Source organism: Pongo pygmaeus, chromosome 18, assembly GCF_028885625.2.
Source record: "Pongo pygmaeus isolate AG05252 chromosome 18, NHGRI_mPonPyg2-v2.0_pri, whole genome shotgun sequence".
Taxonomy (NCBI): Eukaryota; Metazoa; Chordata; class Mammalia; order Primates; family Hominidae; genus Pongo; species Pongo pygmaeus.
This window is the reverse complement of record NC_072391.2, coordinates 13,675,420-13,693,982: the sequence shown is the minus strand read 5'-3', so window position 1 is coordinate 13,693,982 and position 18,563 is coordinate 13,675,420. Positions and strand designations below refer to the sequence as shown.

General features: G+C 42.7%; 1 protein-coding gene across 2 annotated transcripts in view; it reads left to right on the top strand.

Moving 5' to 3' along the window:
* Nucleotides 1-18,563, top strand: part of LOC129016236 (RNA polymerase I-specific transcription initiation factor RRN3-like) — a 34,256-nt gene that overhangs the window by 12,555 nt on the left and 3,138 nt on the right. For both annotated transcript variants that reach the window (XM_054455405.2, XM_054455406.2), the window contains 9 exons: nt 1,605-1,703; nt 5,062-5,154; nt 6,856-6,994; nt 8,641-8,771; nt 10,466-10,596; nt 11,468-11,652; nt 13,452-13,560; nt 16,369-16,521; nt 18,451-18,538. In XM_054455405.2, coding sequence (XP_054311380.1) covers nt 1,605-1,703; nt 5,062-5,154; nt 6,856-6,994; nt 8,641-8,771; nt 10,466-10,596; nt 11,468-11,652; nt 13,452-13,560; nt 16,369-16,521; nt 18,451-18,538 — 1,128 coding nt within the window. The remainder of the gene's footprint in view (nt 1-1,604; nt 1,704-5,061; nt 5,155-6,855; nt 6,995-8,640; nt 8,772-10,465; nt 10,597-11,467; nt 11,653-13,451; nt 13,561-16,368; nt 16,522-18,450; nt 18,539-18,563) is intronic.

The following is an 18,563-nucleotide window of genomic DNA, read 5'->3' as shown; positions in this document are numbered from 1 at the left end:
GAAGAAAACAAGTACATTTTCATGATGTTGGATTAGGCAGTAATTTCCAGATTTGATGCCTAAGCACAAGCAACCAAAGAAAAAAATGCATCAATTGTACTTCAAAATTAAACGTTGTTATGCTTCATAGGACATCTTCAAGAAGATGAAAATAATCCCCAAATAATGGGAGGAAATATTTCTAAATTTTATGTCTGGTAATGGACTTGTATATGTAAAGAACTCTTATAATTGAATAATAAAAGGGCAAATAGCCCAATTGAAATGGGCAAAGGATCTGAATAGGCATTTCTGCAAAAAAAGCACATGAAAAGAAGCTCAACATCATTAGCCATCAGGGAAATGGTTTCACTTCATACCCACAAGGATGGCTATAATCCGAATGAGAAGACAGTAACAAGTGTTGACAAGGATATGGAGAAATGGGAACGTTGGAACTGTCATATGTTGCTGTGAGAATGTAAAATGGTGCAGCCGTTTTGGAAAATAGCCTGGCATTTCTTCAAGGTTAAATGTAGAATTAACACATGACTCAGCAGTTCCATTGCTGGGTTTATACCCAAGAGAAATGAAAATATATGTCCACAGAAAAACTTGTACATGGATGTTCATAGCAGCATCATCCATACTAGCCTCAAGTAGAAGCAACTCAAATGTCTGTCAACTGATGAACAGATGACAAAACATGGTACAATGGAATATTACTCAGCAATGAAAAGGAATGCTTTATATGTTACAACATGATTGGACCCTAAAAACATGCCAAAAGACTGTGTATTATATGACTCCATTGATATGAAAGGAATGGTTTACATGTTACAACATGATTAAACCCTAAAAACATGGATTATAGGACTCCACTTATATGAAATGTCTCGAAGAGGCAGATTCATAGACTAGTGGTTGCCAAGGTCTTCATTATTTAGGGGTGCACTAATGGATGTAGGATTTCTTTTTAGAGTGATTAAAATGTAACAAAATTGCTGGCTGGGCACAGTGGCTTATGCCTGTAATCACAGCACTTCGGGAGGCTGAAGTGGGAAGATCCAGGAGTTGAAGACCAGCCTGGGCAACATAGAACATGTCTCTCTAAAAGGAAAAATTAACCAGATGTGGTAGTGTGCACCTGTAGTTCTAGCTACTAGGGAGGCCGAGGAGGAAGGATTGCTTATCCCAGGAATTCAGGGTTGCAGCGAGCTATGATTGCACCACTGCACCACATCCTGAGAGAGAGAGCAAGACCCTGTCTCTAAAAGAAAAATAAATGTTCTGAAATTGATTATGTTGATGGTCACATAACTGAATATATTAAAAACTTAAATTGTATACTTTAAGTTGGTGATTGTATGAGGTATGAGTTTTATCAATACAGCTACTTAAAAACCTAGTTATGCCAATTAAAAATTTCATTTACTGGAGATAATTGAAATGATTATACGGAACATAATACATGTAGAAACAGTATAGTTTTTGTATTGCTGGATAGTCTGTTTTTTTCTTTTTAAATATTTGAAACTAAAGGTCATGTAATTGATGTTTTGCTTACATAACTGTGAAACATTTATTCTCTGTTGAAATGTTTTATCTTATGTTTTCTGCTTTAGGAATGTTACGTTCATAACTTACTGAGGATTAGTGTATATTTTCCAACCTTGAGGCATGAAATTCTGGAGCTTATTATTGAAAAGCTACTCAAGTTGGATGTAAGTATTGAGTAATCTATTTTTATTTTTCATTTACTGACTTGAATTTGTTATAATCACAGTATGTGGAAACAATAGTCAGTGATAGAAAAGAATCCACTTGGCCAGGTGTGGTGGCTCATGCCTGTATTCCCAGCACTTTGGGAGGCTGAGGCAGGCACATCACCTGAGGTCAGGAGTTCGAGACCAGCCTGGCCAACATGGCGAAACCCCGTCTCTATAAAAATAAAAAAAAAAATTAGCCAGGCATGATGGTGGGTGCCTGTAATCCCAGCTACTCAGGAGGCTGAGGCAGGATAATCACTTGAACCCGGGAGGCGGATCTTGCAGTGAGCCAAGATCGCGCCACTGCACTCCAGCCTGGGCGACAGAGTGAGACTCCGTCTCAAAAAAAAAAAAAAGAAACCACTAGCACCATTCTTTGCTTCCTTTCTTTGAGTGTGTCTTGAACTCCATCTGTGCATGGGCTGGGCAGTTGTAGACAGTTCCTCCTCATGATTGGAGAACAAGGCGTTAAATACATAGTTATCCAAATGTAAAAGTATGGTTGTGGAAAATGCTATGAATGAAACATACATTATGAGTTAGAGAACCTGATAGAATCACAGTGGGGTCAGGAAGGGATTTCTAAGGAAGTGATTTTTCCTGTTTGGCCTTTCTTAAGGGCAGATTATAATTATAAACAGTTAAAACTTTGTTTAAGGAGGCCCGCACTAAGGTGCAGTGGGAATGAAAGGAAGTGGTAGATTCTAGTGACATTGTGAGGAAAGGTGAACTGGTCCTTGAGACTGGTTTGGAGGAGGGGAGGCAGACAGTAAGGGAAAGGAATCCTTCAAAGGTTGCTCACTGTGGAATCGAATCTTGGTGTTGCCATTAATGGTAGTTAGAAATATGAAGAGGAGGCTGGGCGTGGTGGCTCACGCATGTAATCCCAGCACTTTGGGAGGCCGAGGTGGGCGGATCACGAGGCTAGGAGATCGAGACCATCCTGGCTAACGTGGTGAAACTCTGTCTCATTAAAAATACAAAAACTTAGCCGGGTATGGTGACGGGCACCTGTAGTCCCAGCTACTTGGGAGGCTGAGGCAGGAGAATGGCGTGAACCCAGGAGGCGGAGCTTGCAGTGAGCCGAGATCGCGCCACTGCACTCCAGCCTAGGTGACAGAGCAAGACTCTGTCTCAAAAAAAAAAAAAAAGACATGAAGAGGAGGCAGATGGGAGAGTAGTTCCATCTTGGCCATGTTCAGTTGCTGGTGGGCAGCCTACCAGAGAATACTCACAGGCAGTCGTGGCTGCAGGTGGGGACCTGAGCATAAACCTTTGGAAAGATGCAGTTTAGGACAGGGGAGGAGAAGGGTGATAGAAGTATGGGGAAAACCAAGAGTCTGGATGCTCAGGAGGGATCCGCCGGAAGAAGGAGTTTGGTCAGCAGCATCAGATACTGCTGTCATTTTTAGAAGGATGAAAAGAGCAACAGTCCTTGGATTTAGTGGTTAGAAGGTAGTCTTTGTTGCTTTCTGGAGGACCATGTCAGTGAAGAGGCAGAAACTGCATTTCGGGAGAGGATGTGGATGGTGGGGAAGCAGAATTGGGGCTGTTAGAGGCCTTGGTGCAGGGTTGTGGTGGAAGGAGGGGATGGAGCAGGGCTAAGAGGCATGGTTTAGGAGTGGGGAGACGTGAGCAGGTTTGTGGACTGAGGGGAGAGGAGCTTTGGTGGAGGAAAACATTGATGCTATAGGAAAGCAGGAAGATGGAACAATAGAAGAGCTGGAGCTTGGGCTCACTGGTGCAGTGCTCACTTGGAGTTGCACCTCTCTGGCCAACTGTATATGTACTCTTTATAGTCTTTCTCTGGTATATACTTAAGGAACATTTTAGAATGTTTACAAAGAAGGTCAAGCATAGATAATAAAAAATGGCATGGTTTGAGTGGTATGTTAAGATATTTGAATGGTGATATACCAAAATAAATACTGCATCATGCACATTTGGCTTGCAGTTCATCATTTTTCTGCTCAATTGATTGACGATATGTTTATTACACAATGTGTCTGTGAGTGTCTTGTGCATAGAGATTGTATTAGTCCGTTTTCACACTGCTGATAAAGACATAGCTGAGCCTGGGAAGAAGAAGAGATGTTTTTGTTTGTTTGTTTGTTGGTTGGTTGGTTTGAGATGGTGTCTCGCTCTGTTGCCCAGGCTGGAGTGCAGTGGTGCGATCTCGGCTCACTGCAACCTTCACCTCCTGGGTTCAAGCAGTTCTTCTGCCTCAGCCTCCTGATTAGCTGGGATTACAGGCACGTGCCACCACGCCCAGCTAATTTTTTGTATTTTTAGTAGAGATGGGGTTTCACCATGTTAGCCAGGATGGTCTCAATCTCTGGACCTCATGATCCGTCCACCTCGGCCTCCCAAAGTGCTGGGATTACAGGCGTGAGCCACTGCACCTGGCCAAAAAAGAGGTTTAATTGGACTTACAGTTCCACATGGCTGGGGATGCCTCAGAATCATGGCGGGAGGTGAAAGGCACTTCTTAACGTGGTGGCGGCAAGAGAAAATGAGGAAGATGTAAAAGTGGAAACTCCTTATAAAACCATCAGATCTCGTGAGACTTATTCACTATTACGAGAACAGTATGGGGGAAACCGACCCCATGATTCAAATTACCTCCCACCGGTCCCCCCCCCAACATGTGGGACTTACAGGAGTACAATTCAAGATGAGATTTGGGGCCGGGCGCGGTGGCTCACGCTTGTAATCCCAGTACTTTGGGAAGCTGAGGCGGGTGGATCACCTGAGGTCAGGAGTTCGAGACCAGCCTGACTAACATGGAGTAACCCCGTCTCTACTAAAAATACAAAATTAGCTGGGCACAGTGACACATGCCTGTAATCCCAGCTACTCGGGAGGCTGAGGCAGGAGAATCGCTTGAACCTGGGGGGCGGAGTTTGCAGTGGGCCGAGATCTTGCCATTGTATTCCAGCCTGGGCAACAAGAGCAAAACTCCGTCTCAAAAAAAAAAAAAGTGAGATTTGGGTGGGGACACAGAGCCAGACCATATCAGAGCTAGAATAAATGTTGAATTTGTTGAGGCTACCTGGCATAGAGCATCATGTGATAGTTGTCGATTTTATATAAGTATGTAGTGAAAGGGGCTTGGTTTATTATATTTAAATTCCTTCATGTCCTAGGTCAGTTTACAGGCTTGCACCAGAATTGTGTATTGTATTGGAGTGCGATATAAGGCACTAATCTGGACACCTTGAATGTGTGTATATCCGATGAATTTCCATCCCAAAATAACATAGTCATATTTTTAAAATTCTTTTATTCTTTTTTTTTTCCCCCTTTGTTATAGGTGAATGCATCCCGGCAGGATATTGAAGATGCTGAAGAAACAGCAACTCAAACTTGTGGTGGGACAGATTCCACAGAAGGATTGTTTAATATGGTTAGCAGTTTATTAATGAAAGTGGAGATGAAGTTTATCATAATCAAAGGGTGGAAACAGCTAGTGCTGCTCATCTTTGTTAAGGCTTTAGATTGAAAGAATTAAAATAGTTTAGCAAACTTGAAAATGATTCCTTATATGAGTAATTTGCTGCCGTATCATTTAGCACTTGGCGTAATTGGTTTATTTCCAAGGCTTTGAATTTGGGTTTGGTGAAGTACGTTTCACTTTTGTTCTTGTAACTTTCAGTGTTTGTTTTTGTAAGCCGGATGCTGTTTGTGAGGGCGTGGTTAATAGAAAAGCATACCTATTTAATTTCTGCATTTTACCACTTGTACACTTTGTAGCATTACTTCTTTTGGGTGGTATCTGAAGTTGGGTTCAGTGGAAGGAGAGTCTGAGACAGGGATTCAGGTGCCCTTGGGACAGAGGGTGTCAGGGAGCAGAAGAGGGCAGGGGAGCTAAGCGAGGGCCGGGTCTCACTTGAGAGGTCGCTACAGCCTGATCCCACCGGGTATTCTGGGGCATGGATTGGTCTACAGAGTTTGCTCCCAGCTTGAGACCAAGGAGATGTCCTTTTCTGATGCTTTGTCAATCAGTCATTGGTTCTAAGAGGGTGGGGCTGGAAAGAGTGCAAGGGTGGTCCTGGCTCCTTTCTGCTCAGGGCAGTTCTAGAGAAAGTAGGCAGCTGTGAGCTGTTGGCTGCCAGTACTCACAGCAGCGGGGAGGTGGATATCCTGACCTGTAAAAGGGGGCCTGGCATCAAAAGCACCTGCCATGGTGGGCACCAGGAGCAGAGGTAGGGGGCATCTGTGATGTTTGCATGGATAGCTCTCGTTGGGTCTTCTCAATGAGAATCAGAAGCTGGTGCTCTGAGTCTTGGCTTTTATTTTAAATTTCACAGGTGGTTCTGGTTCACATCCCTGAGTGAGACCCCTGCCTGGAAAGGTGTCTGCATTTCTTTCTTTCTTTTCTTTTCTTTTTTAATTTGAGACAGGGTCTCACTCTGTTGCCCAGGCTGGAGTGTGGTGGTGTGTGATCATGGCCCACTCCAGCCTCGACCTCCTGGGCCCAAGTGATCTGACCACCTCAGCCTCCCCGAGTAGCTGGGAATACAGTGCCGCCGCACCCGGCTACTTTTTTTCTATTTTTGTAGAGATGGGTCTCACTATGTTGCCCAGGCTGGTCTCAAGTTCCTGAGCTCAAGTGATCCTCCTGCCTTGGCCTCCCAAAGTGTTGGCAGTTATAGGTGTGAGCCACTGTGCATGGTCCATTTCCTTGTTTTAGTTCTTTTTTTTTTTTTTTTTTTTTGGTGGGGCACAGAGTCTTCCTCTGTTCCCCAGGCTGGAGCACACAAACTCGGCTCACTGTAGCCTCCTCCACCTCCCTGTTCAAGCTATTTTCCTGCCTCTGCCTCCTGAGTAACTGGAATTACAGGCGTGCGCCACCATACCTGGCTAGTTTTTGTATTTTTTGTAGAGACGGAGTTTTACCATGTTGGCCAGGCTGGTCTCGAACTCCTGACCTCAAGTGATCCCCCCAACCTCTGCTTCCCAAAGTGCTGGGATTATAGATGTGAGCCGCTTTCCCCAGCCTCTTTGTTTTATCTTTTAAGGGAAATAATCACTTATGATGGTTTTCCTACTAAACCACTTTCACATTGAATTTTTTAACGTTAGTATTTACTTTTTTTCTTCAAAGGATGAAGATGAGGAAACTGAACATGAAACAAAGGCTGGTCCTGAACGGCTTGACCAGATGGTGCATCCTGTAGCCGAGTGCCTGGACATCCTGATGTCTTTGGTTTTGTCCTACATGAAGGATGTCTGCTATGTAGATGGTAAATCACAGTAGCTACTGTTTATTGAACACCTGCAGTGTACCTGGCTTTGTGCTGGGCATTTTCCATCCATTATGTCTAGTACTAATAAAAATCCTATAAAAATATCTATTGAGTATGAGTTTAAGATGATTTAAAGAGGTCAAGTTACTTGCCAGTCACATAGCTTGAAAATGGGACTGGGATTCTGGCTGAGTTATATTTGTCTTCTGTCTTTTCACTGATTGTTGTATTGAAAGATTATATATGGAGTTTGGCCAGTTTTAGATCAAATTACACTCAAGTTGCTGAATGCATTTAAGAATGATGTAGGGGGCACTAATATGTGGTGCTCTGTTATGTATTGAGTTTAGAGGGTCTTTGCCTGGCACCATTGTTGTGCTAGTGTTAGTACTATATGTGCTTCTTGCCTTCATGGAACTTTAAAGGCTTTGCCAGGCAAAAACAGAATTTTTTTCCGTTCACATTGCTAAGATTTAAGATGACCTCAGTGAGTCAGAATAATAGAACTGGAATCTGAGTTGACTGCATTACTGTTTTAACGGTCTTGCTGTTATAAAAATAATACATGTTGATTAGAGAATTTGGAAACTACAGGAAAGGATAAAAACAATTTAAATGGCCACATTTCTACTATTCAGAGAACCATTATGAGCATTTTGAAGTTTGACTTTTTTCCCTTTTCTGTTAGCGTCTGTATATGTAGGAGAGTATTTTTTAGGGAATTTGGGTGTCACACTAAACGTAAGTGTTTCATAATCTGCCCTTTACATGGATGCTGAAGATAAACATTTTCTCATATCATTGCCTGTTTTAAAACAATTGTTATTGAATCCCAGCACTTAGGCCACGGTGGGAGGATCGCTGAGGCCAGGAGTTCAAGACTAACTACCTAGGCAACATAACAAGACCCCATCTCTAAAAAAAAAAATTGTAATAATAAATGTTACTGATCACATGGGTTTAACTGTCTTTTACTGTTTTCACCATGATAAGTAACAGTTGTAATGAACATCCTTGTGCCTATATATTCAGCTGTTTACTAACAGTAAAATAATTGGATCAGAGGTCTTTTGCTACACGAATTATAGACTTGCCCTTCAGAAGGATTTGCATTTCTGACCTTGCCACACTGTGTGAGGTGAGGGCCTGCTTCCTTGCAGGTGTTAGATTATTATATTCAGAGGAAAATCTGTGTAAACTAAAAGTAGCATTTTGTTTTAACCATATTTTAATGGATAATGTCTTTCTTTCTTTCTTTCTTTTTTAATAGACACGGTCTTACTCTGTAACCCAGGCTGGAATGCAGTCGCACAAACATGGCTTACTGCAGCCTTGACCTCCTGGGCTCAAGCGGTTCATCTGCCTCAGCCTCCCATGTAGCTGGGATCACAGGCGTGCCACCATGCCTGGCTAATTTTTTGATTTTTTGTAGAGACAGAGCTTCCCTGTGTTGCCCAGGCTGCCCTTGAACTCCTGGGCTCCCTCCCACTTTGGCCTCTCAAAGTGCTAGGATTGCAGGCAGGAGCCACTGTGCCTGGCTGGATAATGTTGTTTTTTAATGGTGTTGTGTTTATAAAAAATATGGCAGATGAAACTTGAAAATATGTCTTTATAAAAACTGAGATGCCAGATTTTCTCCATAGGTCAGGTTGATAACGGCAAAACAAAGGATCTATATCGCGACCTGATAAACATTTTTGACAAACTCCTGTTGCCCACCCATGCCTCCTGCCACGTACAGTTTTTCATGTTTTACCTCTGTAGTTTCAAATTGGTGAGTAACAATGTGATTAACATTATCTTAGCTTATTTTGTTTTTGCCCGAAAATTTTCCCTAAAAACTGGGGTGGACGGAGACCATGAAGTCAATAATTCTTTTCCTTGAACTTACTTGCTAGTCTGCTTAATAAAATCGCATTCTCCTTCCTTTTTTTGTTTTTTTTTCCTTTCTTTTTTGAGACACAGTCTCGCTCTGCTGCCCACTGCTGCAACCTCCACCTCTTGGGCTCAACAGACTCTCAGTCCTTACCCTCTCAAGTAGCTGGGACCACAGGTTACCATGCCTGGCTAATTTTTGTATTTTTAGAAGAGGCGGGGTTTCGCCATGTTGGCCAGACTGGTCTTGAACTCCTGACCGCAGGTGATCTGCCCGCCCCCTGCCCTGCAAAGCGTTGGGATTACAGGTGTGAACAACTGTGCCTGGCCCACGTTCCCTTCTCAGTACACTTGGAGAGAAAAGAGATTGCTGCCTGCCAGCCCAGCTAGGTGCTCCGAAAATGTCATCCTGCCTTTTGGTCACTAGGTGGTGCTCTTCCCTTAAGCCTTTCTCTATTAAAATCTCACATGGGGTAATTAACTGTATTTCCTTTATTCTTTCCAAGGGTCGAGTTGTAACTAGCCCAAACCAACTTATTAATCTAGAGTTTTAAAAACTTTACACTTTGTCTTTTCTTCTTTTTTTTTTTTTTTTTTGGTGGGGGAAAGAATGTAGAAGGCTTTTCCTTCTCTGCAACGATTTTGTGTCTTCCTAGAGGTCAGGAGAGTGTTGGCATGGGAAAGAAGGTTGAATTCATTCTGCCCAAATGGGTGTGCCTAGGTTTAGACCAGCGCTATTTAGGAGAAGTTGGAAGTCACACCCTTTGGTGAGAAGCTGTGTCAGTTTTTTTCATGATTGGCATAATTAACTCAAATACCAGCTGTACGTTAGTCCGTATTTCTGTTCATGGTTGAGTTCAGTGTGTCCAGAGACTGGAAGGTGCTTTGCACTCACAGGAGTGCCCATTTGGAGCTCCATGGGATGTGAATTATTGTTGGTCACCAGTTCTGGCTGACATTGGAATCACTTGGAGAGTTTTTGTAATATGTGGATTCCAAAGCCCTATCACAAACCTATTGAATTTGTACCTCCCAGGTTGAATTTTTTGTTGTTTTTTGTTTGTTTGTTTGTTTTTTGAGATGGAGTCTCACTGTGTCACCCAGGCTGGAGTGTAGTAGCATGATCTCAGCTCACTGCAACCTCTGCCTCCTGGGTTCAAGCAATTCTCCTGCCTCAGCCTCCCAAGTAGCTGGGATTACAGGCACCTGCCACCACGCCTGGCTAATTTTTGTATTTTTAGTAGAGACAGGGTTTCTCCATGTTGGCCAGGCTGGTCTCGAGCTTCTGACCTTGGGCGATCCACCCGCCTCGGCCTCCCAAAGTGCTGGGATTACAGGCGTGAGCCACTGTGCCTGGCCCCGGGTTGATTTTGATGCTTAGCTAGGTTTGGGATCCATTGAATTATTTAACACCCGAGGTGCCTTTTGTTTTTAATGTTATTCTCTCAACGTGTTTTAAAAATGAAGCCCATGAGATACTTATGAGGTAGTAGAACTTTTCCCCACATTGGTGAAGTAAAAATCTTGGGATTTTGATAGCCAGATTATCTTAGGCATTAAAAAAGATCACACCGACGCCCTCTCTTTTTATAGGGATTCGCAGAGGCATTTTTGGAACATCTCTGGAAGAAATTGCAGGATCCAAGTAATCCTGCCATCATCAGGCAGGCTGCTGGAAATTATATTGGAAGCTTTTTGGCAAGAGCTAAATTTATTCCTCTTATGTAAGTAGCCTAATTTTCCGAGTACTTTTTAATATCATGCTTAAAAAAGAGTATAGCATTGTCTCAAGTCAGAAATATCTCCCTTATTTTTTTGGCATGTTTTTAAAGTGAATAAAATCCCTACTCTGTGCAAGATGTTTATATTTCTAAGTGGTGATTTTAGAATAAAGTGTCTCCTTTTTTATATATAAAACCCTGTATGTAAGGCTTTTGTCATCTCTTTTGTGTGGTTGTACTTAAAGATCCATTTGTTTTATGGATAGAGGACAGAGTTGTATACTGTTTTGATTCTTTTTGTAGGTTTGTCATTTTTTCATTTGCATTCCGAATCTATTGTATCTGTTAGAGCTGAAGAAAAACCCTTTTAAAGGTAATAGACCTATCTAGGAGGCCAGTTTCTTCCAGTGGCCCATGAAGATATCTTTGGACAAGGATGCTGTTGAAACCCTTCCCCAGCCACAAAATTATTCACCATAGGACTTGACTAGGATGCATCGGGGAATACTGAAGTCCACCAGACTGTCTTTCTCTTGAGAGGTGTTGGTGAACGTGTCCTATTTGGCCAGTCACCCTAAGAGGGGTACCTTTGAGATGGATAGGAGAACCTGCTTTCCATCCCTTGGGACGTTCTTAGGGGCTCACCTGTTCCTAGAAGGTCAGAGCTACTCTGCCTTGTAATTGGAAGGTTGTCTTCTTACGCACCCATCCTTATCCTTCCTTTCTTTGCTTTTCCTCTGTACCCATGAGTATTATTTAAAGAAACCTATGAACTTACTTAGCATGGTTTGTAATGAAAGGCAGTTATGTGTTTTTATGTTATTCTGGTTTTTTTATGAAGTGTAAAGTTGACTTGAATTTTTCTTTTCTCTAGTACTGTAAGATCATGCCTAGATCTTTTGGTTAACTGGCTGCACATATACCTTAATAACCAGGATTCGGGAACAAAGGCATTCTGTGATGTTGCTCTCCATGGACCATTTTACTCAGCCTGCCAAGCTGTGTTCTACACCTTTGTTTTTAGACACAAGCAGCTTTTGAGCGGAAACCTGAAAGAAGGTCAGTGTTGTGGGAGTGCTGGACTGGATTTTCCTTGTGTTCTTGTCACCCTTGAGAATGGTGATTCATTACTTTTTTGAGATTTTTATAAAAACTGGATTCAGAAAACTGCATGTACACTCAAACTTTTAATAATAATTTCAAGCAGCTCATAGGCCCCTACAAACCCCTTAAGATAGATTTGAGCTGGAGAACCCTACAAACCCCTTAAGATGGATTTGAGGTTAAGAAAGAGGTTTCTGCCTTTGAAGGTTTGAAATGTGAAGATGTCTCCAGAGGTGAGGCTGAGCCCTGGGCTGTGCCAGCGCCCTGTACAAAACTTCAGTTGGATGCACCTTCTCTTTGTTGTCCTTGTAACAGCCTAGTAAATGGCAGGTATTCTCCCTTTACAGACAGCACCAAAGCACAAGAAAGTCATTTTCCCAAGATCACATGGTTACTGGCAGGATTAGAAAACTGAAGCCAGGTTGGGCTGACCCTAAAGTTTGAGTTTATGTAGATTAAACTCTGCCTGGAGCCTTGAGACTTAATTGACCATTATTGTTTTGCTAATTTCTAAGAGTTACTTATAATTCAAATCTATCAGTTGAAACTTACTAGATTAGTGTATTTTAGTTGAAGAGAGTCTCCAAGAACAGTATTTATAAGTCATTGTAAATTGTTCTGTTTATGTTTATGAATAATTCACATGGTTTGGTGGGTCACTTCCTCTATAAACTGGGGTCTCTCAACCCTGCACGATTGCCATTTGGGCTGCATCATCCTTCATCGTTGGGGGCTGTCCTCTGCACTGTAGGATGTTTAACAGCCTCCACCTACTAGCTGCCAAGAGCAGTCCCCGACCACCCCCAGCTGTGACACCTAAAACTGTCTCCAGATACTGCCAGGTGTCCTCTGCGGGGGTCGCAGTCTCTTTGGGTTAACAGCCACAGCTCTAAACTGAAAGTTGTACGTGTTGCATTATATATGTTTACCTACATCCTACATGCTTCTAGAAGATGTTGTATGAACTAGTAGGATGAGGTTTTATCACAAGGTAAGTAAATACAAGCTCTGCTTTTCTTTGTATAAATTAATGCCAGGAATCTGAATTAAATATCTTGTTTTTGTAAGCTGTGACATCCCATTTAGGTAATTTTTATTGAAATATGCATCAAAGAAACTCCTAAGAAAATACACTTAAGTACAAGTTGGTCAGCTTGCCTCTTAAAATAAATGTGATGTCTTTATTTTACTCATGTAGGAAAGAATTATATTCATTAAGTCTAAGAAAGTGGTTTCTGTCTAAATTTGCCTTCTGTTGAGGTAGAAGGCAAATTTGGAGTTTTCTTGTTTAGAAAAAAAACTAGAAATGACTACTGTGCACCTGAAAATAGCACTCAGCTTCACTAACAAGACTTGCAAGCTAGAATCAAATTGCTGTTTTGTTTTGTTGCCTGTCGTGATTGTTAGCTGAAACCAAATCACAAGATCTTTTTCTCCCTCTGTATTAACTCAGCCTACACTGAGCTTACAAGCGTATGAACTTCACATTGTCGTGGAATCTTACAGCCTGCTACTTCCTAAGTTTTCTTTAGAGAAGCTGCCTTGGTGACCAATGAATGTGGTTAGCCTAGTGATATTCTTCTGGGCCATATACTGTGTGACTATCTGCATGGACCTTTATTTAAAGCATTTCTGCAAAAAATTTTTTTAAGTTTTTTTTTAAATGTGTGATAATTTGTGCTTTTAAAGATATCTTACACTTTTCACTTATTTGTACCTTTAAAAAAATCTTTTTTTTTTTTTTTAAACCAAAGGTTTGCGGTATCTTCAGAGTCTGAATTTTGAGCGGATAGTGATGAGCCAGCTAAATCCCCTGAAGATTTGCCTGCCCTCAGTGGTTAACTTTTTTGCTGCAATCACAAAGTAAGTTATTTACGCTTTCTTGATGGGAGTTATTTAAAATATTTTTATTTATGTTTATCTAGTATTGTAAGAGTCTGTTAAATTTCTATGAAATTAGTAACATTATAAAAGGCCAGGCGTGGTGGCTGACGCCTGTAATCTCAATATTTTGGGAGGCTGAGGTGGGAGGATTGCTTGAGGCCAGGAGTTAAAAGACCAGCCTGAGCAACATAGTGAGACCCTATCTCTACAAAAAAATTTTAAAAATTAGCTGGGTGTGGTTGCCTGTGTCTGTAGTCCCAACTACTCAGGAGGCTGAGGTAGGAGGATCACTTGAGCCCAGGAGGTCAAGGATGCAGTGAGCCCTGATTGTACCACTGCACTCCAGTCTGGGGTCCAGAATGAGACCCTGTCTCTTAAACAAACAAAAACAACCCAGTGCTTGCAGGAAATACTGTGATACAGCTATTGGTTTTATACTTTGATGGCAATGGAAATTGCTACTACTTCTTATCCAAAGGGCAGCCCTTTGAAATAAGTATGGCAACCAGTAAGCTGAGAGGGGCAAAGCCATAGATGCTTACTAGAGTGACTGCTGTAATAGTAATAGAAATAAACTGGACATGAGGCAAATGTTGACCTGTAAGAGATTGGTTTAGAGAGTTCTGTTCTCTCAGGTCTGGTAGCTATGGCTAATCCATAGCCTTTCCTCTGTGCCAGGCAGTTCTAAGCACTTTACATAGAACTCATTTGATCCTCAAACAGCCCTCTAGGATGAAACCCTGTTTATCAATGGGGAGGTGGAGGTACAGAGAGGTGAAATCACTTGCCTAAAGTCATAGAGCTAGACTGGCAGCACAGATTTAAATGTAGTCTGGCTCCTTTGTAAGCTTTCACTAAGTTATTCTGCTTTATGGAGAAAGCGAATTGGAGAATTGAATATTCAATGAGGATATTTAGGCCGGATCATAGCTTAAAATCTTCAACAGATAAGAGCCAGCAGCTTGCTGAGCTCCGTCAGCCTCTTTAGTTCTCCTTTGCTAGGCGTCTGGTTCAAGGTGTCCTCTCTTCTGAGTCTCAGTGATAGTAAAGGATTAGGAAAAGGCATAAAGAGACCAATAAGCAACGGCGGTGAGTGGGTGGAGGCTTCAGCACGTTGGTTAAGATGGTGAGCAGCTCGAAGAGTGAGGATGGATGAAGCAAAGCAGAGGCCGCTGCCCCTGGTATGTTCTCAGGGTGGGGTCAGAGGACTGCATTTGTGAACCATCTGGTCCAGGGGCTCTCGATTTGGGGTTGGCATGTGCATTGGAGGCACAGAGTGTGATGCGATGTGAGGCTAAGAGCAGGGGATTGAAATAAAAGTCTCTGCCTAGGTACGGATATGGTAAATAAAGGTGTGTACCATTCTGTAGCTGTTGCTTTTGCCTGCTTGATGGTTTTGAGATTGAACCATACTGACACAAAGCTTTATTTTGATTTTAACTGCTCTGTTATGTTCTGGGAATCTTTTTTATTGAGTCTTTGTTGGGATTTCATCTGTTAGTTTTTGTCTTTTTTTTTTTTTTTTTTTTTTTTTTTTTTGAGACAGGGTCTTGCTCTGTCACCCAGGCTGGAGTGCAGTGGCGTGATCTTAGCTCACTACAACCACCACCTCCCAGGCTCATGCAGTTCTCCTGCCTCAGCCTCCCGAATAGCTGGGACTACAGGTGCCTGCCACCACGCCCAGCTAATTTTTGTATTTTTAGTAGAGACGGGGTTTCACCATGTTGACCAGGCTGGTCTCAAACTCCTGAGCTCAAGTGAACCGCCTGCCTCAACCTCCCAAAGTGCTGGGATTACAGGTGTGAGCCACCGTGCCCAGCCGGCTGTGTTAGTGTTTTAGTGCTCAGGAACATTCTTGTATGTGTGTCCTTGTGTGTGGGCACACGCTTCCTTGTCACACACCCAGAAGTGCGGTCAGCTGCGGGGTTGTAGGAGATGCAGATCTTCAACTTTACCTGATAGTGCAAATCACCCTCCAGTGTGGTTTTGCTGATGTGTCCTCCACCAGGAGGAGGGGTCAAGTGCTGTGAGCCTGGGCTAACAGGACAGAAATCAAAGTATGTGGCTTGAAGTTGCCACGGTGACCTGAGAACCTGAGATGGAGAGTGACAGAAGTGAGGTCTAAGTCCTCATCTTGGAGAAGCTGTCCAATAAATAATTTTTCAAGTTGCTCAATCATTTAGAGACAACTACTGGAAAAATTAAAAACATAATTGTCTTTTTTTATTTTATGTTTTCTTCTATGCATTTAACTGTTCTCACTCAGCATGCCCAGTCCTTTCTGTGCCTGTTTTTGAGGTCATGACTTAGTCAACCCCGTGTCCCTCCTTCAGTAAAGGCTTATTTCTTCTTCAGTGCTTCTTCAGCAAGTCTCTTCACCAGCCACTATTTCCTCCTGAGTAACTCCTGAATCCCTCTTCCACCAACCTTCTAATTCTTTTGCAAACAGTAAAAATAAAGACACCTATAGTTATGTAATCTAAGAGTTTTGCCTTGCAAACATTTATTTTTAATGAATAATATCTATTACTCATTAAAATATAAGCCCAGTTTTACATTCTGAGTGATAGCCACATTTTCTTTCTCCTTAGCAAACTTGCAAATAGAAGACCCACAGAACGGTACCCTAAAAGTGGTACTTTCTGCTTTATATTGTTATTTTTACTAGCACTTGTTACATTCAGCAATTTCTCTGTGGTAGGTACAGTTGTCACACGCAGCTCACATCCCCACAGAGTCACTCCAGCATGTTAATGCCTCTGTCTGTGTTGTTTTTTTGTTCCACAGTAAGTACCAGCTCGTCTTCTGCTACACCATCATTGAGAGGAACAATCGCCAGATGCTGCCAGTCATTAGGAGTACCGCTGGAGGAGACTCGGTGCAGACCTGCACAAACCCGCTGGACACCTTCTTCCCCTTTGATCCCTGTGTGCTGAAGAGGTAGGTACTTTTAAACATTGACACTGGAGGAGGTGGATTTTTTTTTCTTTTTGAGACGGAGTCTCACTCTGTCGCCCAGGCTGGAGTGCGGTGGTGTGATCTCGGCTCACCACAAGCTCTGCCTCCTGGGTTCACGCCATTTTCCTGCCTCAGCCTCCCGAGTAGCTGGGACTACAGGCGCCCACTGCCATGCCCGGCTAATTTTTTTGTATTTTTAGTAGAGACGGGGTTTCACCTTGTTAGCCAGATTGGTCTCGATCTCCTGACCTCGTGATCCGCCCGCCTCAGCCTCCCAAAGTGCTGGGATTACAGGCGTGAGCCACCACGCCCGGCCAGGAGGTGGATTTAAACGTGATACATGTTTGCTTTTCCCAAAATTGGCCACTCTTCGCCAGAAGTGGCCCTTCCTCGCTGTTGACGAGCGTCTCGTGGTCTCCCTGCGTATATTTCACAGATGCAAAGTAGAGGATGCCTAGCAGGACTTGCCGAGTGGCGCAGGCACCCCAGAGTGGGTAGATCTTTGCCTCACTAGGAGCCAGACTGACATCAAGGGTTTTTGGTTTTTTTTTTTTTTTTTTCTTTAAACTGTTATTTAAACATGTAAGGTTATGGGGATAATGGTGCCAGGATAGGGGAGGGTGCTGTCTTTTCTTGCTTCATAATTTTGTGCCAAGTGTCTTGTTCCTTCCTCTAGAGACCACATCCCATTCTGTTGCACAGGATAAACAAAACACAAATGATTGGCTGGGCGTAATGGCTCATGCCTGTAATCCCAGCACTTTGGGAGGCTGAGGCGGGTGGATCACTTGAAGTCAGGAGTTCAAGACCAGCCTAGCCAAGATGGTGAAACCCTGTCTCTACTAAAAATACAAAAATTAGCCGGGTGTGGTGATGGGCGCCTGTAATTCCAGCTACTCGGGAGGCTGAGGCAGGAGAATCGCTTGAACCTGGGAGGTGGAGGTTGCAGTGAGCTGAGATTGCGCCACTGCACTCCAGCCTGGGCGAGAGAGTGAGACTCTGTCTCAAAAAACAAAAAAAAAACAAAAAGCGATTTATCTAGATGAGTTGTTCTAGAAAACCACTGGGCCAGCCTTAACTTGGCACTTGTATAAGGAAGCAGGATTTTTGCTTATTATGTTTTCTAAAATAACTAGCAGCATCATGACCATCTGGGATTGTCTGGTCCCTTAAGTCTTGGTTGACTGAAACCAGATTAGTTGTTTTTCCTAGACTTACTTTTCAGCAAATTACTATAGAAATATAAAAAAGAGAGTTCCAGAATATTACGGTTTCATTTCCATTTGGATATACTATATCTAACTGACTTGTCAGTCTTCGTAAAGTTTAGAAACAATTTCACGTGAAAATGGAAAGATGAAAAACAGTAGTTCAATACTCCATTGACATGAGTGAATGAACTCTTATACAGAAAGAGCCACATTAGTTACAGCATTTACATACAGGGTTGTTTTTTTGTTTTGGTTTTTTTCTTTTTTTTTTTTTTTTTTTGAGACGGAGTCTCGCTCTGTCGCCCAGGCTGGAGTGCAGTGGCGTGATCTCGGCTCACTGCAAGCTCCGCCTCCCAGGTTCAGGCCATTCTGCCTCGGCCTCCCGGGTAGCTGGGACTACAGGCGTCTGCCAACACACCCAGCTAATTTTTTGTATTTTTAGTAGAGACAGGGTTTCACCGTGTTAGCCAGGATGGTCTCGATCTCCTGACCTCGTGATCTGCCCACCTCAGCCTCCCAAAGTGCTGGGATTACAGGCATGAGCCACTGCGCCCAGCCAGGTTTTTTTTAATGTAATTATTTAAGCTGTAGTTTTCACTTCTTGGTTTTGGGTAATAGATCTTGTGAGAAAAGATCCAAACCAATTTTGACTTCTGCTGAAGTATTTAACTTGACTTTGAAATGTGATCTTTGTTGACAGGTCAAAGAAATTCATTGATCCTATTTATCAGGTATGGGAAGACATGAGTGCTGAAGAGCTACAGGAGTTCAAGAAACCCATGAGAAAGGTCAGTTTGTGATTGATTGAGCACA